Source organism: Plecotus auritus (assembly GCF_963455305.1).
Source record: "Plecotus auritus genome assembly, chromosome: 6".
Taxonomy (NCBI): Eukaryota; Metazoa; Chordata; class Mammalia; order Chiroptera; family Vespertilionidae; genus Plecotus; species Plecotus auritus.
Window position 1 is genome coordinate 96,618,817 of NC_137773.1, and position 21,033 is coordinate 96,639,849.

Below are 21,033 nucleotides of genomic sequence, written 5' to 3' on the forward strand. Positions count from 1 at the left end.
TCTCTTATGTGGATGTTTCTCTCTCCCCCTCCTCCCTCCCTTTCACTCTTTCTAGAAATCATTGGCAAAAACATCCTCGATGAGGATTTAATAAAATCATGTAGGACGGGGCATCAAGTGCGGGGTCCCTCTGTAGCAGTGGCTCGCAGGTCAGACAGACCCTGAACTCCGTGCCTTTAAGGCGTCCGGAGGCGGGGCCTGGGAGGCGGGCCCAAATGCCAGATTCAAGCCAGCCACTCTCCTCCCCTTTAAGGCGCGGCAGCGGCGGGACTCCGACGGCCCCTTTAAGGCGCGGCCCTCGTCTGCCGGCAGAAAAGAGGCTTAAAGGAGACGCGTGGCGCGATGGCGGCGACCCCACGCGCGTGCCGGCGGTGCGGGCGGCCGCTCCCAGAGCTGCTGCTGCTGCTGCTGCTGGCGCTGCCGCCTCCAGGCGGCCCGCCGGGTGCCGCCGCCTACTTCCCGGAGGAGCGCTGGAGCCCCGAGTCGCCGCTGCAGGAGCCGCGCGTGCTCATCGCGCTGCTGGCGCGCAACGCGGGCCACGCACTGCCGGCCACGCTGGGCGCGCTGGAGCGGCTGCACCACCCGCGGGAGCGCACGGCGCTGTGGTGAGTGCGGCGTCGCCGCGGAGTCCGGCCTGCTGCCCTGACGGCGGGTCCGCGCCGCGTCCCGCCCGCTGTCCTGGCTCCGGGCAGGGCGGGCCAGACCCACGCGTGCTCTCTGCTTCTTGTCCCCCATCTGCGGACCAGACCCACGCGTGCCTTTTCCTGCTGTCCCGCCTCCCCCACGCCCTCCCTGTCCCACATAATGGGCAAGACCCTCGCTTTGCCTGCTGGCCCCCCATTAGGGCAGATTGGGGACCACACCCAGGCAGGCCGCCCTGCCTAACCCTCTAAACCGCTTGGAATACACGCAGGCTCCCGGGAAGGGGAGCCTGGGGCCCTCGCCAGGGCGCTGCTATGGCCCACATTGCACTTCACCAACTGTATATTTCTCCACTCCTGCCTGAATCAGGCCTTCTAACCAGAGCGCGTGGACGGGGTATGGCCCCTTCCTGGAAGAGGAATGGGATACCGCCAGGGCTGCCCTGATTGTTACTGTTATCACTGCTGTCCTTGTTGTCAACTTAGTAACGGTTCACTTGGGAAAATAGCTCTGGGCTCCAGGGTCAAACTAGATTCCCTCTTCTCTACTCCAGACTCCCTGGCCTGGATCGCCCAAGAGCAGGGCTGATGTTTAAGAAACGTTTGTTGAGGTGGTGGTGTTCATAGGAGAGGCTGGAGGAAGGTGGATGGGACTGTCTGATGTAGTTGTATTTTTATTAAGTTTCACATATTTAGTACCTAAGCTTCTGATAGGATCCTAGATGCTCAATAGTACTAATAATGTCTCCTGTGCTTTTCTAAAATTACCTTGTTTAATCTCTGCAGCCTAGTGAAGTGTCCTCACCCCGTGTTATGAGGAGACTGAGGCATGGAGTGGGGAGCGCCTTGCCCCACAGGCTGAGCCAGGGTGCAGAGCCCAGGTTCGGGTCTGCTGCCTTGTCCTGGTTTGGGCTCCCCAACCCCCCTGATTGTCCCCCTCCGCCCGCAGGGTGGCCACAGACCACAACGCAGACAACACAACGGCAGTGCTGCGGGAATGGCTGGTGGCCGTGAAGAATTTGTACCACTCGGTAGAGTGGCGGCCGGCAGAGGAGCCCCGGTGAGTGCCAGGCCCTGCCCTGAGTGAGCCCTCCCAGTTGGACTCAGCTGCACCCCTGCCCACACATCCTCCACGAATTCCGAATTCCCGAATTCCGTTGTCCTGCCTCAGCACCCTAGCCCCTCCGCCCCTGACTCTCTAGCCCAATTCCGCAGCCTTAAGTGCCAGCCCTGGCTCCTCTGACTCCCCTGACCTGCCCTCAGCTTTACAAATTCTGAGTCTGGGAGGACAGGTTCCACTTTTCTTTTGCTCTGTGTTCTCTCCCAGCGGCTCTCCCTCCTCCTGAGCTTTCTTCCTTCTCTACCGATTGCCCCGACTTCCTCCCCTCCCGGCCTTGGTACTTGCCCTGCCCCTACTGCAGACACACCTCCCTCCTGGTTTCCCCATGCTTGCTTCTTCCCAGCCTGTAGATCCAGCTTAGCCATCCCCGCAGCCAGGAACCCATCTCTGACCGCTCTGCCGCCTGGGCCCTGTCTGGGATCCACAGTGCCTGCGCCTCCCCACATCACAGCTGCCTCTCCTCAGGTCCTACCAAGACGAGGAGGGCCCCAAGCACTGGTCCGACTCGCGCTACGAGCACGTCATGAAGTTGCGCCAGGCGGCCCTGAAGTCCGCCCGGGACATGTGGGCTGATTACATCTTGGTGAGTTTCCCGGCCCATGGATCACAGAAGGCGTCTGGGGTGTCCGAAGGGAAGGCAGAGCAGTGAGTGCGGACGCTATCCTTAACTCCGTTTTACAGAGGGGGAAACTGAGGCACAAGAGGGGGTGTGAGCTGTCAGAGGTGATCTGGCTGGTTAGGTGGAGGAGTTGGGGTTCAACCAGGGGACCCTGGACTCCTACCCACCAGATGGGTTACCAGCTGTCCTCTGTGGTTGGACACTTGGTTTGTCTCCACTTTTATCGCCATCACGAGTGACACCAGATCTCACACACCCGCAGTGACACTGTCTGAGTCCCTTTGAGAAGCAGGAAGGTGGGCTGGGGACTGGGGGAACTTGGTGAGGCTGAGCTGCTGAGGCCTGATTTTTACTTCCTCCTCCTGGGCCCGTTTTGCCTCTGGGAAGGAGGGGATGTTGAGTGTTCAACGAAATCATGTTGGATAAGTGCCCACAGGCCCACAGGTCCTGGGCCTTCCTGTCTCCTTGACCTGGGCGTGACTCCCTCCGCTGGGGGAGATGGGGAGGGAGTTGATGGCAGGGCCACTAGGGAGGTCGAATGCAGGGATGCCAGTCTGGCTGGTTTTGTGTATGTGCCAGGCCCTGAGTTGAAGTCTGTACCTTTTTTATTTATCAATCAGCACACATTTATGAGCCCCTGCCAGTGCCCTCCTGCCGAGCCCTGGGGACACAGGCTGAGCCCCACCTTGCTGGTGTCCTGGGAAAGGTGGATGTGACCAGAAAAACCAAATTGAGAGAGGCAACATCAGAAGGCAGCCAGTGCTGGGAAGTTGTAGACAGGCATTTGGTGGTGAATCAGACTCTGTCCCACACTCTGGGGGGACTGTGTTCTGGGAAGTGTATTATTTCAGTTCTGGAGGCTGGGAGTCAAAATCCAGGTGTCAGCAGGGCTGTGCTCCCCCAAAAAGCTCCAAGGGAGGATCCTTTCTGCCTCTTCCAACTTCAGGAGGCTCATGTCTCCTTGGCTTGTGGCTGCATCACGCCAGTCTCTGCCTTTGTGGTCACATGGTCGTCTCTCTTGTGTGTCTCTTCTCTTCTGAGGTCACCGGTCATTGCATTTAGGGCCCACCCTAATCCAGCATGACCCCATCTTACATTTTTATTCCATCTGCAAAGACCGTATTTCCAAATAAGGCCATAGCCACAGATACCAGGAGTTAGGGCTTCCAACATTCAACCTACAACGGATGGCATAGCCAGGGTGGGGTGATGAGTGAGCAGGGTTGAGGCGGGGAGCGGGGGTGGGCTTCCTTAGGAGGGGACCCCAGCAGAGACCTGAAGGAGCAAAGGAGCCAGCCTTAGGGGAAGCCGGAGGACAGTATCTGAGGCAGAGGGAACAGAGCAGGCAGCAAGCTTTGGGTGTTCAAGGACTGTGAGGAGACGCATGTGGCTGGAATGGCATGATGAGGGAGCAGTGGAGGGGGTGATACCGAGGTGGTGAGTGGGGGCTGGCCTATGCAGGTTGAGGGAAAGATTTGGTTTTCACTCTGATGGTAATAGGGAGCCACGGAAGGTATATGAGCAGGGGAGGGCTGTGTTCTAATTTATGATTCTCAGAGCCCCTGTGGCTGCTGTGGGATCCCCGTCTTTTGGGGCAGGAGTGGGGACAGCAGGAGGCAGGGTGGAGGCCCTAGGGATGGGGCTGTGGAGAAAGGCAGGTGGGTTCAGACCCTGCCTGGGGACTAGATGTGAGGGTCGCAGGAGGGTCCCGGGCTCTTGGCCTGAGCCCTTTGGGGAGACGAGAGCTGTGCCCTGGGAAGAGGAGGCCTCCTCCTGGGGGCCCTGTAGGTTGATACTTCCCGAGACCATTTTACAGAAGGGAAAGTAGAGGCTTGGAGAGGGAGGTTTCAACTGGCTGGGTTGGCACAGAGCGGGGACTGGCCCTGCCTGGCGCCATCCTGCACAGAGCCGCCGCGTCTGTTTTGTTTTCATGGTCTGAGGTTGACTGGTTTTCACTTATCCCCTCAGCAAACCTGGGTAGAACTCCAGGTGTTGGTTCAAAACGCAAAGCAGCTTTTGACACACCATATTATTTTTGAAATTGGGAACTTTGGAAGTCCATATTGGAATGTGGAATCACTTGTCCAATGTTTTAAAATTATTGTTAAAAGGGCCTCTTTTTTTTCCCCCCTCTTTTTACAAACACTACCAGTGTTACTTGTAAGAAAATCTAGAAGGAAAAATAAGGAGTTTAAGAAAGAGAGAAACAAACCTTGTAATCTTACCTTTTACAGAGACTCGCTTTCCGGCTTTCTAAAATTGAGGTGCAATTTACATAACATAAAATTAGCCTTTTAAAGTATGGAATCGAGTGGTTTCTGGCTTATTCACAGTGTTGTACAACCATCATCTCTGTCTAGTTCCAGAACATCCCATCATCCCAAAACAGTCACCCCCATCCCCCCTCCCTCCCATCCTGGCAGCCATTGATCTGCTTTCTGCCTCTGGACTTGCCAGTTCTGGGCATTTTGTGTACATGGAGTCACACAACACATGGCCTTTAGGGTCAGGCTTCTCTCACTCAGCAGGAGGTTTTCAGGGTTCATCCGTGTTGTAGCGGAAGTGCTTCCGTCCTTTTTATGGCTGAGTGATATTCCATTGGGGGCTGGACCCCTTTGTTTATCCATTCGTCTGTTGTCGGACACTTACATTGTTTCCACCTCTTGGCCATTGTGAATCATGCTAGTTTGAACATAGGTGTTCACGTATCTGTTGGAGTCCCTGTTTCCAGTTCTCTTGATTTAGCCTCAGGGATGGAATTGCTAGGTCACGTGATAAATATGTTCTTAACATTTGAGGACTTTCTGGATTGTTCCAGCTGTTTTTCTGCACATATATTCTGAGGTCAGAAATTTAAATGTCCTCAAGGGGCTAGGTGGGGAACATTCACACCTGCACAGCCAGTCCAAGGGGCTGGCCCCTCCTGTCTCCAGCTGAGGGCCCCATGCCGCATGCTGTTCATGGTGCCAGAGGAGCCTGGACTGCCAGCTTTTGCTGTTGTTTACCTCAAGTGATTCAGATGCTCTAAAAAGCCCGTGCGAGTAACAGAAAGCATATCTGTGGACCAGATGCATTTTTAAAAATAAATATTTTTATTGATTTCAGAGAGGAAGGGAGAAAGACAGAGAGATAGAAAGAGCAATGATGAGAGAAAATCATCGATTGGCTTCCTCCTGCATGCCCCCTACTGGGGAATCAAGCCTGCAACCCAGGCATGGGCCCTGACTGGAAATTGAACAGTGACCTCCTGGTTCACAGATTGATGCTCAACCATTGAGCCACACTGGCCTGGCCAGATGCATGTTTGTTTGTTTTTTAATTGATTTCAGAGAGGAAGGAAGAGGGAGGGAGAGAGAAAGAAACATCAATGATGATTGAGAATCATTCATCAACTGCCTCCTGCATGCCCCACATTGGGGATCGAGCCCACAACCCTGGCATGTGCCCTTGACCGGAATTGAACCCGGGACCCTTCAGTCCACAGGCTGACTCTCTATCCACTGAACCAAACCAGCTAGGGCCAGTTGCATTTTTTTAAAAACCATCTCCTAATAGTTCTGTACGGGACCTGCAGGACAGAAACATCCTTACCTAATTGTTCCAAACTTTTTTTCTTTGTAACAAACAAATTACCATTTTTTTTTTAAAATATATTTTTATTGATTTTTTTACAGAGCGGAAGGGAGAGGAGGGACAGAGAGTTAGAAACATCGATGAGAGAGAAACATCGATCAGCTGCCTCTTGCACGCCCCCTACTGGGGATGTGCCCGCAACCAAGGTACATGCCCCTGACCGGAATCGAACCCGGGACCCTTGAGTCCGCAGGCCGACGCTCTATCCACTGAGCCAAACCGGTTTTGGCTTACCATTTTTTTTTACCCCCACATTCAAGGTGTTAAAGAAAAATAAAGTATCTATTGTTATGAACTTTTTATTGGCATTTAACTCACCGAGGAAAAAGTATATTCCTCTCAGAGGTGGCCTCTGGCCCACCCATCCTCTTCATTGACCAGCACTGCCTGTTGTAAAAGTTCCCATTAATGGAGCCACATGGCACACTCCCTGTCATGTCTGGTATCTCGACAGCACCATGTCTGGGACCCATTTGTGTTTCTGTGTGCCATGTGGCCCCTTCCTTAGTAGCCTGTTTCCTTGTGTGGATGTAACTTGGCTTAAGGTAGAGCTGTGGCCCAGCCCGGGTCGCTCCAGCAGCTCACAATGATGTCCTGCTGGATGTTTTGTAGTTTGTGGACGCAGACAACCTGATCCTGAACCCTGACACACTGACGCTGCTCATCGCCGAGAACAAGACGGTGGTGGCGCCCATGCTGGATTCCCGGGCTGCGTACTCCAATTTCTGGTGTGGGATGACTTCTCAGGTCAGGCGGCTGCTTGGGTAGCACCGGGGGCTTGGGGTGCTGGGGGCTAGGCCAAGCAAGTGGGGGCCTAACTGATTATCACACCAGCTCATGGTGAGCATTTCACACCTTCATGATCATCCTTAGACGGTCCCCGTGGCAGGGTCCGTGACCGTGTCCTTTCCCCACCTCTTCCCTGTACCGAGGCAGAAACTCAGAGAGGGGAAGTGACTGCCTAAGCACATGGCTAGGAAGTGGTGGTGCCAGGACGGGACGGCAGGTACAGCTTGATTCAGATGTTCAAATTCCTGTCTTCCTCCCTCCCGTGGGTGGCTTCATTTTCAGACCCTGGGGAATGGTCCCAGCAGCATCCAGCTGAAGTCCTCTCAGACTGGCCTTGTCCATCTCTCCTCTCTCTCTTTTTTTTTATTTTTTTATTTTTTAAAAATATATTTCTTTATTGATTTCAGAGAGGAAGGGAGAGGGATAGAGAGAGAGAAACATCAATGATGAGAGAGAATAATCGGCTGCTTCCTGCACGCCCCTTATTGGGGATCGAGCCCACAACCCGGGCATGTGCCCTTGGCCGGAATCGAACCTGGGACCCTTCAGTCGGCAGGCCGACGCTCTATCCACTGAGCCAAACCGGCTAGGGTCATCTCTCCTCTCACCCCTGGACCAATTACCGAAGCCAAGAACATGCCAGGCTCTGGTTGGCCAGGCCTGTGCCATACATCCCAGGGTTGAGGCCAAGCCAGGGGGGAGTGACAGGGGGCCGGGGGGGTCTGTGTGGATGGACCCGGAGGCTGCCCTATCCTGTCTCCTCCTGTCTTTTTGTTTTTATTTGACATGCAGTTCAGAAAACATAAAACCTTTTTAAAGTGAATAATTCAGCTGTTTCCATCTTGAAAAGTGTGTCAGAAATAGAAATGTTATGGGGCAGGCGGAGCGGGGAGGAATGGGGCGATGGAGGAGAAAAGCGGACAAGTAATACTTTCAACAATAAAGATTTAAAAAAGGAATCTAAATGTTATATGCCAATAATTCTAATTTGTAAAGGGTCCAAGGAAAAGAGAGGGCAATTCAGGATTGTTCCAGAAGCTTTTAAAACTTCTAAATTAAATTGACGTTCAATTTATAGGTAAATCAAAGGATGTCAAGTGTCCAGTCCCTTTTTCAGCTTTTAAAAAATATGTCTTTCCACACCTTTATTCATGTCCCCAGAAACATAAACACATGTAGGATTTACTTCATATAAAAACTGAGTTATATACTTTAATTTACAATTTTATTTTTCCATTGAACAATACAGTTGTGCATCCCATCAGAACAACAGACAGCTCAAACACATTTTTTAAATAGTCACATAACATTTCATAGTTCCATCATAGGCATTGAACTAGGTTTATCCCGCTAAAGCCGGTGCTGAACGTACACATTTTATTTCTGTGGGATAAATCTCAAAGTGGTTTTCCTGGGGCACAAGTCATAGTACTTTAATTTTAACAATTTTTGCAATATTAATTCTCAAAGACTGAAGCAATTAGCATTCTACCAACATCGGATGTTACTCTTTATTTTTGTTTTCAATTGCAGGCCAGTTTATTGTTAAAACCTTTTTCAGCTTTTATTTTATTTTTTAAATATATTTTATTGATTTTTTACAGAGAGGAAGGGAGAGGGATAGAAAGTTAGAAACATCGATGAGAGAGAAACATCGATCAGCTGCCTCCTGCACACCCCCTACTGGGTATGTGCCTGCAACCAAGGTACATGCCCTTGACTGAAATCGAACCTGGGACCCTTGAGTCCACAGGCCGATGCTCTAGCCACTGAGCCAAACCAGTTAGGGCCCTTTTTCAGCTTTTAAATTTTCTCCTTCATATGCTGCCTTTCTGATCTGAAGTGTGGGGCCAGGTCTGCAAGAGGACAACCGTTTTTCTTTTATCTGCCATGGTGCGGGGGGTGGAGCCTGTCACTGACCACGCCCAGAGCACGGTGCTCAGGGAATGCCCAACCTAGCCAGGAGCTGGCACCTGGGCCTTGCTCTCTAGGTGTTCCATGTCTCTCGTCCTGGGTCTCTAGCCTCACTCAGGGGACCCCATGCAGAACTCTGCCCCTCCCCCGCAGGGCTACTACAAGCGCACACCTGCCTACATCCCCATTCGGAAGCGGGACCGCCAGGGCTGCTTCGCGGTTCCCATGGTGCACTCGACCTTCCTGATCGACTTGCGGAAGGCAGCATCCAGGAACTTGGCATTCTACCCTCCACACTCCGACTATACCTGGTCCTTCGATGACATCATTGTTTTTGCTTTCTCCTGCAAGCAGGCAGGTGAGCCCTTGGGGATTGCTGTCATCATTGCATGAAGTGATGTCATCGGTTGGTTCTCTGGAATCTGATCTGAACATGTCCCAACAGAGGCCACAGAAGGTCCACAGAACCAAAACGCACGCAGGGCCCAGGGTGGCTTCAGGTGGGGCTGTGTCCAGGTGTTCAGATGAGGGCCACAGACCCATTCTTTATCCAGCCCTGGCTTTGCTGAGGGTCTTCGCCTCCCAGGTCTAAAGAGGACCTACTTACTGAAGGTTATGTCCAACTTAATATTTTCTTACATGCTCCCAATTATCTGTAGTTGAACGTAATTGCCCCCTAATTGTATAATTAGTGAAAAAGCCTTTTAGAAGGAACGAGAACACAGCCATATGCTAACCTGCCATTTACTTTAAATCAAGGGTTAGCAAACTGGCCAGCAGGCCAAATCTGACCCACCATCTGTTTCTGTATGGCTACAAGCTAAGAATGGTTTTTATATTTTTAAACAGTTGGGGAAAAAAAAACATGAAAAGAATAGTAATATTAGTAATATTTTGTGACATCTGGAATTGCATGAAGTTCAAATTTCAGTGCCTATAGAGAAAGTTTCATTGGCACACTGCCACACCCATGTATTTAAGTGTTGTCTGTGATTGCTTCCACATTCCAAGGGCGGGATTGAGTTGTTAAGACAGAAACTGCCAGGCCAGCAGCCTAAAAGATTTATAGCATCTACCCTCATTATGTAAAAGCTAGCCAGTTAAAATGAAAATTATTTTCATTGACTTATTAACATTTTAAAATACACACTCAATATAAAAATTTAAACCATCCAGAAAAGGACAAATGCAGATGGAGGTCACCTTACTAACATTTTATCCAACTGCGTCCCATTTTTGTGCAGAAATGTGCATCAGCCCTAGCCAGTTTGGCTCAGTGGATCGAGCGTTGGCCTGTAGACCAAAGGGTCCTGGGTTCGATTCCAATCAAGGGCACATACCTCAGTTGTAGGATCCTCCCCGGCCCAGGCCCTGGTCAGGAGTGTGCAGGAGGCAACCAATTGATGTGTTTCTCTCATATCGATATTTCTCTCTTTCCTTCTCTCTTCTACTCTCTCTAAAAATTAATGAAAAAGTATCCTCGGGTGAGGATTTAAAAAAAGAAAGAAATGTGCACCTTTTTCATTTTTAATCCTCACCGGAGGACATGCTGAGAGAGAGAGAGAGAAAGAGAGAGAGACATTGATGTGAGCAAGAAACATTGACCGGTTGCCTTCTGTACCTGCCCCGACCAGGAAACAAACCTGATACCTGGGTATGTGCCCTGACCGGGAATCGAACCATAACCTCCTGATTCATAGGTCGACACTCAACCACTGACCCACACCCGCTGGGCATAAGGTGCTTTTTAACAGTTCTGATTGTCAGTGTCTCGCCTGCCAGCGGGAACCCCTGTTCTGACTCTAAGTTCCGGATGGAGATCTGAGGGGTTTCTGCTGGTTGCTGGGAAAAGTGGGTGGGGCTCCTTTACTTTCCAGCCCCACACTGGGCTGTGAGGCTGATGCTGTGGTCAGAAGTGGCCTCTGCCACCTTGTTGCTCAATTTTCAGTTTTGATTGTTGTTTTTGGCCCCAGAGGTGCAGATGTACGTGTGCAACAAGGAGATGTATGGCTTCCTGCCAGTGCCGCTGCGGTCACATAGTACCCTCCAGGATGAGGCTGAGAGCTTCATGCATGTGCAGCTGGAGGTTATGGGTGAGTCCCCCCACACTGCCCTTTCTCGGTCATCACACATCCATACCCTGAACACTGATTAGCACCTGCTGGGTGCTAGTGCCTTTGCCAGGCACTGCGAATCTGGCATGAACAAGGTGGACAGTTGTCCCTGCTCTCAGGGAGCACTGGCTTGCAGCAGCTGTGCATGGCAGTCAGGGTGGGCTTCCAGGAGGAGGTGGCATTATGAGGCAGGGTGAGTAGTAGTCACCTGGAGGGGGATTGTAGCCAGAGGGAGCATTCTGCAGAGACTGGGAGACTAGAGGGGACACGCGCTCAGGGAGCAGGCAAGGTCAGCGGGGCAGAAGTGGGGCTGATGAGCGGGTGGAGCTGGCGGGCCAGGGCAGCGGCCTTGGCACTGGTGTTCCTTAGGGGCAGTCAGGAGCCATGGAGGGTGTGGGAGCAGGGAGGACAGAGGTTTTCACTGGTGAACCTTTATGTGCAGTATCTGGGCCGCAGCCTTTTGGGCCATTTCCAAACCTCAGACCCATTACTTATTTAATATATATCTTATGTGTATACTTTTGTTTTACTTGAATACGTTTATTTTAAAAAGGGAATTACATATTTTTACCATAGTTGCAAGCTCATGTCTTTCTAACAGATAAATAAATCTATAAATTATTAAACTAGCAGCCCTACCTCTGGTGGGCCCCCGAGATGGGTTGAGCACACAGGGCCGAGCTGCCATCAAGGTTGCTTGAGGAGCGGCCTCCTGGTGGATGTGGGGTGTCTCCAGGGCAAGGGGACTTTGCTTCCGTGGGGGCTTTCCCCTTCACTGGTCACACATCTCAGAGAAGGCCTGCAAAGCAGCCCCCCAAACCCCCAATGTACAGATGGGGAGGGTCCAGGCTCCTGCTGTTGGTCTCAGTTGCCCCACTCGTACCTGCTTCTCGAAGGTTCTGTGTGTGTGTGTGTGTGTGTGTGTGTGTGTGTGTGTGTGTGCGCGCGTCCCTGGTGGCTGAAGGTGGAATGGCACACTCCCTGTTTGGTCTTTTGAAATGACCAAGGTCACCAGGGTGGAGACCCCACAATGCCCAAGTGTCCGTCACATGCAGATGCTCAGGCCTAGGCCAGGAGCCCCACCGGACCACTGTCATGAGAGATAGGCCTCTGCTTGTCGCCAGCTCCCACCTGCGACTGGACCCTGGAAGCATCCCGTGGCTGCCATAGTTTTCCTAATTTAAATTTCACCTCTATTTCTGTTATTGTTTCTGGTCAAGAAACCGTTAACACCGCTGCTGTAAACTCGACCGTGACAGAGGCATGAATGCCTTCCTGTTTCTTTCTTGAGGGCCAGAGCTGAGCACACAGAACAGATGGAAGGAGGGCCTGGGGGTTTCAGATATGTGTGTAGATCCTTCCTTTGTTCAAAGCACATTTCCTCTCCGTCCGTGTGTGGGCACCTGGACCTGGGCTGTGCATGTGGTTTTTCATGTGTTCAAAGATCTCTCTTACAATGAAGTTTCAGACTTGCAGAAAGGCTAAGGGTGACAAGATCCCATCTCCCCACTGGCAGGTCCTCTCACCACTCACCCCCACCCCCAATAGGGGGTTGAGCTGAGGTTCAGAAAGAGCAGGGAAGGGGCACCTGGGATTGGAGCCTATGTCCTCAGATCCCAAAGTCTCGCCCTGGTCTCAGCCTTCCCAAGCAGAGTGGGGTGGCCAGGAGCTGAAGGACTGTGGGTAGGAGGAAGCCCTGGGACGTGTTGGCCTTGGAGGAGGCCCAGGCTATGGGGTGGAAGGTTCTGGGTTAGGTCTGGGCCTTGTCCAGGTCTCTTTCAGACAGAGGGACCTGTGTTTGTCCCTTGAGCTCACATGGGGCCTTTGTTCTTGGTGAAGCAGACACCACACTTGGAATCACGCTGGGCTTTTCTGGGCAGCCTGGGGGGCAGGCAGGGACCTCTGCAGGCTCATGCGTACCTGAAAGTCTGACCCTTCTGCGGGAAACCACAGGCATCTACCGAGATCGCTGTGGGGATGTGGTCTGAGTATTGCTCATAGCAGCTGAAGGGGGGCAGTCATGACTGCTCTGAAATTCTGGGCACACCTTCGCCTGTAGACGTGTCACTCAGTCAGATGGCTGTCTTCTCCCTGTGTCTTCCCTCTGTGTGTCTCTGTGTCCAAATTTTCTTTTCTTTCTTTTTTTTTTTTTTTTTTTTTTAATATATTTTATTGATTTTTTACAGAGAGGAAGAGAGAGGGATAGAGAGTTTTAGAAACATCGATGAGAGAGAGACATCGATCAGCTGCCTCCTGCACGCCCCCTACTGGGGATGTGCCCGCAACCCAGGTACATGCCCTTGACCGGAATCGAACCTGGGACCCTTCAGTCCGCAGGCCGACGCTCTATCCACTGAGCCAAACCGGTCAGGGCTTTTCTTTTCTTTTTTTTTTAAATATATTTCTTTATTGATTTCAGAGAGGAAGGGAGAAGGAGATAGAAACATCAATGATGAGAGAGAATCATTGATCGGCTGCCTCCTGCACGCCCCCTACTGGGGATCAAGCCCACAACCCAGGCATGTGCCCTTGGCCAGAATCGAACCTGGGATCCTTCAGTCCGCAGGCTAATGCTCTATCCACTGAGCCAAGCTGGTTAGGGCCAAATTTTCCATTAAAAAAAAAAAATCCTGTCCTAGCCGGTTTGGCTCAGTGGATAGAGCATCGGCCTGCGGACTCAAGGGTCCCAGGTTCGATTCCGGTCAAGGGCATGTACCTTGGTTGCGGGCACATCCCCAGTAGGGAGTGTGCAGGAGGCAGCTAATCGATGTTTCTCTCTCATCGATGTTTCTAACTCTCTATCCCTCTCCCTTCCTCTCTGTAAAAAATCAATAAAATACATTTTTTTAAAAAATCCTCACCTGCGGATATGTTTTTATGGATTTTTAGAGAGAGGAGGGAAGAGAGAGAGAGAGAAACATTGATATGAGAAACATCAAAATATCCATCAGTTGCCTCCTGTATGTGCCCTGACTGGGAATCAAACCCACAACCTTTTGGTGTATGGGACGATGCTCCGACCAACTGAGCCACCCGGCGAGTCAAATTTTCCATTTTTATCCGGATCCCAGTCATAGTGATTAGGGCCCATTTTAATGACCTCATTCTATCTTGAACACCTCTGTAAAGACCCTATTTCCAAATAAGAGCGCATTCTGGGGTCCTGGGGGTTTGGACACCAACTTAACTTTTTGTGGGAGGATGCCATTCAACCCATACAAGTGTGATTTCATGGCATCGTTTCATGAAAAACCTCTGAGGTGTTATTAGCTCATTTTATAGATGAGGAATCTGAGGCCCAGATAGGTCAAGGCCATTAATCCTTGATTCATTCTATGAGCAGTTATTGAGTGCCTGCTGTGTGCTGAGTCCTATGTTGGGCACTGGAGACCCAGTGTGAGTGGACAGACTTGGTGTTCATTTCACGGGGCTCACAGTAGACAGATAGTGAGTTAGGACAGCAGGGTGGAGGTTTGATGATGGAAGCCCCGGTGCTGTGGGGAGCGGGAGGAGGTACCTGACTCAACCTGAGGGCATTGGGAGACTCACCCCTCCTCAACATGGCATCTTAGCTGAGAACTGGGGTAGGGGGAGGAGGAAGGAAGGGTGTTCCAGGCAGAGACCTAGCATTTGCAAAGGTCCTGAGGTAGGAAAGGATGAGTTTGGTGTGCTAACAGCCAGAGTGAGTAGGAGGTGCGGGAGAGACTAGCACCAGTATTATGGGTGGGGACAGGCCAGGCAGTTCTCCAACCTCAGGCTGAGGAGCTCAGGGTGATATGGAGCCATGGAGGGGATGCGGAGGGCACAATGGAAAGAGGTTGGAATGCTCCCCCGCCCCATGACCTAAGCAACCCCTCGGCTTCTTTCTGCCCCGCAGTGAAGCACCCCCCAGCAGAGCCCTCCCGGTTTGTCTCGGTGCCTGCCAAGATGCCTGACAAGATGGGCTTTGATGAGGTGGGCCAGGCCTTCTGGGGTAGGGAGGGGGAAGGGGAGGAACTTAGGACAGGAGAGTTCAACAGAGGCTCTGTGCCACAGGTCTTCATGATCAACCTGAAGCGGCGGCAGGACCGGCGGGAACGCATGCTCTGGGCGCTGTGGGCGCAGGAGATCAAGTTCCGGCTGGTGGAGGCTGTGGATGGCAAGTGAGTCACCTCTGAGGGCAGGGGTGTAGACCATGCAGGGGGGCCACGGGTGGCAAGTGAGCCCTACCCTGTAGACCATGCTGGGATGTAGACCATGCTGCTGGGGCCGTGGTGGAGGGGAAGTGAGTCTGACCCTAGGAGAGGGCTGGCAGAGCCACACTTGGGTGGCCCACCCCCTGCAGACCTGGCCACGGGTCCAGGAGGGGCGCCAGTAGTTGAAGAGGGGAGCAGCTGCTCAGCAGGAGGCGGCACTAACTAATGGTGGAATAGCAGGCAGCATGGGTTTTCCACTGACCCCTTCCTGTCCCCCCTTCCAGAGCCATGAACACCAGCCAGGTGGAGGCACTGGGCATCCAGATGCTGCCCGGCTACCAGGACCCCTACCATGGGCGGCCCCTCACCAAGGGAGAGTTGGGCTGCTTCCTCAGCCACTATAACATCTGGAAGGAGGTGAGTCCAGCAGGGTAAAGTATCTGGCGAAGAGAGTAGGGCAGGGTCCTTCTCAGCCTTCACAAAGCTCAGGGAGGGCATTGCTTGCCCCCAGGCAGACGCCAAGGCTGCAGCAGGACCAGGGCCCCTCTTTAGGGAGTGACCTTCCATTGTGTAGATGTGGAGACTGAGACTGGGCAAGGGGGAGGGGTGAGCCCAGTTTCCAAGTGTGGCCTCTTCACACCTCGCTTCTTCCAAATGTCTAGAGCCTGGACTCTGGTCTTGACATTTCCTAATAGATGTAGCAGCCATGGTGACATTAACTGGCACAGAGCCCACGCCAGGGGTAGCGCATTAGCCCTGGGGCTCATCAGCCACACTCGGAGAGAGAGGCTGTGGTAGGTGAGGATGCCAGGCTGGGATTCGAACCTGGGACTACCAGGCATGAAGCCGGATGTGGTGTCCAGATGCAGGTGGGAGGGTGCTCTGGAGTGGGTGTTCAGGTGTTTGAGGCAGTGCGTGCTTGCTTAGGTTGCCCGCTTTTTCTGAGATTCATTGTGGATGGCTTGGGAAGAGGCTGTGGTGTCCACGCGGCCCTGAAGCCAGGAAACATCTGGGTTTAAGTCCAACCTGCCTCCTAGAGGGGTGAGCTCTGTGAGCAGGAAGGCTCTTCCTAGCCTGATCTTCAGTTTCCCCATTTGACAGTCATGGCCTCAGAGGGCAGTCATGAAGATTCAGGAAACATTTGCCAAGCACCTACTGTGCGCCTGGCCTGGTGCTGGTGCTGGGGACATGATAGCCACCGGGACAGACCCAGCCCCTGCAAGGGGCTCACAACCCTGGGAAGTGGGCAGATGATGATAAACCACAAAGAAACAAATCAGAGTGAAATAAGTGAGATACATCTAGAGAAGGGACCTAGGGGTATGAATTGTCCTCAGCTGGCAGCTTTGGGTGGTGGTCGGGAAGGACCTCCTGGGTGGGCAACATTGGAGCTGAAGCCTAAAGGGTGAGAGGTAGTCTACCTGCTATTGCATGAGGGAGCGTGCTGTGTGTCAGCACAGGCCCAGGCCCCGGAATGGGAAGGAACAGCCAGGCCCGGGCATCTGTTGTTGAATGTTCTAGGAAGTGGTAGTCCACGGGGAAGTCAATCCAGACAGTGGTGGTGAGGGGTGCATTTTCTTCTCTCCTGCTGCCCCAGAGCCTTTAAGCTCAGGGTTAGGCCTGGCCCTGTTCTCCCTCAGGTCGTGGAGAAGGGACTGAAGAAATCACTGGTCTTCGAGGATGACCTGCGTTTCGAGATCTTCTTCAAGAGGCGCCTGATGAACCTCATGCGGGATGTGGAGAGGGAGGATCTGGACTGGGACCTCATGTGAGTATGGGGCCTGGGGGTGGGGCCATGCCAGGAGGTGTGGCCTGGGGCAGAGGCAGAACTGGAGCATGGCCAGAGCCCAGGGGTGAAGTATGGGGTGGGTGGATTTGGGGCCTGGGGCAGGGCCAGAGTTCAGAGGTGTGGTCTGGGGATAGGGCTCTGGGGCCTGGTGTGGAGTGGGTTGGGGCCCGGGCTCAGGGGCATTGTCTGGAGTGGGTGGAACTGGAGCCTAGAGGTGGGGCTAGAGCTCAGAAGAGCATCTGGGCCTGAAGGTATCTGTAGGGTACTAGCTGGGCCAGCTCTTAGAAGTATGACAGAAGGAGTGCCCTGTGTGTGTGTGTGGCCTGTGTGAGGGCGAACCTGAGAGTAGTCAGGGCTGGGGTGTGGCCTCAGGCCTATGGGTAGAACCGTGGGAGGATGACCTGGAAGTCTAGGACCCTGGCTGTGGGATGAGGCTTGGAGACTTGAGGTGTCCTGTGGCGGGTGGGGGTGGCGAAGATTTGCCCAGGAAGTCTGTGGGCTGGCTAAGGAGCTGGGGGTGTGGCCTGGGGTAGGTGTGGTCAGGCCTTGGTGGCTAGCTAGAAGCTCTGAGCTGGCCCAGTGTGGGAAGTAGCCGGGGAGCCTGGGTCTTAGCCCAGCACTAGGTCAGGTGTGCTCAGCATATTTCTGGAACAGTTCCTTGGGATCTCATATTGTGGAGGGGAGGTTGGTTCCTCCTCTCTCCCTTCCTCCCTCTCCTCCTGCAGTGTGCAGGGCCCTGCCAGTAACTGCACCCCTTCATTCCTGACTGCTCACAGATCCTTGCACTTTCCTCCACTGCCCCACAGCCCCCTGAACCCAGAGCAGCTTCCTTCTCAGCCCCGCTCCCTCCTTGTAGCACAGCCTCAGAGAATGTCCCAGAAATCCCAGTCTCCCCAGCTCCAGATCCTTCCATGGCTCCCTAGTGCCCTAGGAAAAAACCCACCCTCCTCCTTGAGGGCCACAAACCCCTGTGGTTCTGCCAGTCCAGCCATATTGGCCTCCTTGTTATGCTCCAGACACACCAAGCCTGCTCCCACCCCAGGGCCTGACGGGTTCAGTAGATCCCTGCCTTGCTGGGTTAGTGTTCTCTGGTGGATGGAAGGAGGGTAACGGTCTCAATTCCACACCCCAGCTATGTGGGCCGGAAGCGGATGCAGGTGGAGCACCCCGAGAAGGCTGTGCCCCGCGTGAGGAACCTGGTGGAGGCCGACTACTCCTATTGGACACTGGCCTACGTGATCTCCTTGCAAGGCGCCCGCAAGCTGCTGGCGGCCCAGCCCCTCTCCAAGATGCTGCCCGTCGACGAGTTCCTGCCAGTCATGTTTGACAAGCACCCAGTGTGAGAAGGGGCTGCTCGGGCAGTGGGCTGTGGTCTCAGGTGGCAGTCCTGGAGGGGGCGGGCATGAGGATCTCGGGCCCCCAGGAAGGTGCCGTTTTCTCTGCCCACTTCCTCGGTGTGTCCCCTCCATGTCTGACTCCATTTGAACCCCACCCCCCTTCTGTCTCAGTCTGTCCCTTTTCACTTCTCCCTCCATCGGTCCCTTCCCCTCGACCCACTGCTGCCCCTTATTCCCTGCCCTTGCAGGTCCGAGTATAAGGCCCACTTCTCCCCTCGCAACCTGCGCGCCTTCTCCGTGGAGCCTCTGCTAGTGTTCCCCACGCACTACACGGGGGACGACGGGTACGTGAGCGACACAGAGACCTCGGTTGTGTGGAACAACGAGCATGTCAAGACTGACTGGGACCGTGCCAAATCCCAGAAGATGAGGGAGCAGCAGGCGCTGAGCCGAGAGGCCAAAAACTCGGATGTGCTACAGTCCCCGCTGGACAGCGCTGCCCGGGACGAGCTCTGAGGGGCAGTGGCCAGAGCAGCCTCCGTGTGCTTGCTGGGGACAGCAGGGCCCCTGCGGACCCTGGCAGGCCTTGGAGGGCTCTCCATGCAGGGTGGTGGCCAGCCAGCTCTTGCTCAGCAATCATGTACACACAGGCAGCATTAATGGAGTGCCTACTGTATGCCAGGAATAGTGTTTTGCACTGGGAGATTGGGTGGGAACAAGCCATCATTCATCTCCACGTGCCTGACATTTTTTAAGCATTGACTGTGTACCAGGTTCGTGGGTAATGGCAGTGAATGAGGCATAATAATTTCCTCAGTGATGATTCAGTCATCAAGCATTTATTGACACCCCCCCTCCCCAAGAATCAGGCACTAGCGATACACATTCATGTTTTAAAAATTAATTTATTTATTGAGTGCCTACTGAATGTTGGGCACCATTTCAGGCTCTGGGAATATTGAGATAAATAAGACACTTCCATTTATTCAAACATATCAGGCACCTACTGTGTGCCTGGTACTTGAGACACAAAAGTTCTTATCAACTTCGTGCTTTTATTGAGTGCCTGCTGTGTGCCAGAAGCTGAGCTGGGTGCTAAGCATGGAGATAAACAAGGTGCTTTTTAATTGGCTTCTTCCCACTTACCTCAAGAGCACCTACTGTGTGTGCTAGACATTAGTGATAAAAAATAGTATAACAGTTGTTCAGTCACTACATTTGATTTCCCACATGTGTGCTGGGCCACAGAGATGAACAAAAAGAGTCCTTTCATTTCATGCATTAGGCATTTATTGAGTGCCTACTGTGTACCAGACCTTGTGGACTCCCAGTGGGATTAGCGAATGGTTGAGGTTGAGTCCTTATTCATCCCCCAGTCACCTGAGCTATATGCAGATCACCACCCCGGAAGGAGGGTGACTCTTCTCTCACCAGGGGCTTCTGCTGGCCCCAGTAACTATATGGCCGCTTGCAGGTTCCAGCGCCCAGCCCCCCTGGAGGGGGCGGGGGTGAGCATGGGGGCTGGGTCTCCCCTGCCTGCTCCTGGTCCTGTTTGCTTGACCTCCCAGGCCTGCATCTCAGGTGTGGTGTCTGCCTGCTCAATGGGATTCTTCTGTCTAAGCCTTTGGGGGGCTCAGCTGCACTGGGGTGCTGTCTGCAGCTTGGGCAGGATGCTCCTCGGCCCAGGCTGGAGGACTTGCTGCGCCTTCAGCCAGAAATGAATGTCGGAGCCGGCCAGCGGTGCTTTCCCTCTTCAGATGGGCACTGCTTGCTGGGTCGGATCCTGGATAACTTGCTTATTTTTTTATTAAATGGTCCTGGATGGTTTTCACGTAAGTCTGTGTTCTTGCTCTTTTTTAATCCTCACCTGAGAATACGTTTATTGATTTTGAGAGAGAGAGGAAGGGAGGGAGAGAAAGAACAAAAGACATTGATGGGTTGCCTTCCATATGTGCCCTGACTGGGAATGAACCCACAACCTTTTTGGTGTATGGGATGACGCTCCAACCAACTGAGTCACCAGGCCAGGGCCGTGTTCTCACTGCCAACACACCACACCCAGTCCCCACCCCTGTTGCTGGCCAAGGTGTGGGAAGGAACCAGTGCTGGAGAGGCTGAGGGGGGAGTGAGTGTGGATGAGGGGGCAGTGAGAGCCCTGTGGCCCAGCCTGTCCCCTAAAACATCCCCTAAAATAATCCAGGGACAGATGGTCAAGCTCACTCTATCCTGTGGGGTCAACTGCAGGATTGTTTCAGTTGACAGAATATGGAGAGGGACTTTCATCGTTGGGAGTCCCCAGAAAACAGACTCTGAGAGGAGCGTTTGGTATCCAGGAGGTCACCACAGGAAGCCCCAGTAGAGTTGGGATAAGAGAGAAGGAGGAAGTAGCTGCAGGAGGCACTAGCAGGCAGTTGGGGACCTGGGGATCTCAGGGGCATGGCCTTGAGCAGAGGCCTCAGTGGTCCCACCTCAGGGATTTGGATTTTCTGTGTCAAATAGTTAAGGGTTTTCAAGATCTTTAAGTGCTTAGGGTGCAACTAAGCAAACTAAAAAAGCAAAATTAAGTCGTCCTCGGAGAACATTTTGGTAAAAAACCTAGCCTTATCCACTTGCCTGGAGCATATCCAAACACATTTTTAAAAAGAGGATCATGTGCCAGGCTGGTGTAGCTCAGTGGTTGAGCATCGACCCATGAACCAGGAGATCACGGTTCGATTCCTGGTCAGGGCACATGCCCCGGGTTTCACGCTCAATCCCCAGTGTGGGGCATGTGGGGGACAGCTGATCTATCGATGGTTCTCTCATCATTAATGTTTCTGTCTCTCCCTCTCCCTTTCTCTCTCTGAAATCAATAAACACATTTTAAAAAATAATAAAAAAGAGGATCATGTTACATAAACTC

General features: G+C 52.9%; 1 protein-coding gene across 1 annotated transcript; it reads left to right on the plus strand.

The window, feature by feature from the left end:
* The first annotated feature begins 251 nt into the window (after window positions 1–251).
* COLGALT1 (collagen beta(1-O)galactosyltransferase 1) lies at window positions 252–21,033 on the plus strand. Its single transcript, XM_080673602.1, has 12 exons — window positions 252–605; window positions 1,591–1,701; window positions 2,227–2,344; window positions 6,626–6,760; window positions 8,870–9,074; window positions 10,690–10,809; window positions 14,708–14,784; window positions 14,866–14,972; window positions 15,290–15,422; window positions 16,646–16,773; window positions 17,927–18,133; window positions 18,380–21,033. Exons 1-12 carry the CDS (start codon window positions 343–345, stop codon window positions 18,645–18,647), a joined length of 1,872 nt encoding a protein of 623 aa, XP_080529728.1. The 5' UTR covers window positions 252–342; the 3' UTR covers window positions 18,648–21,033.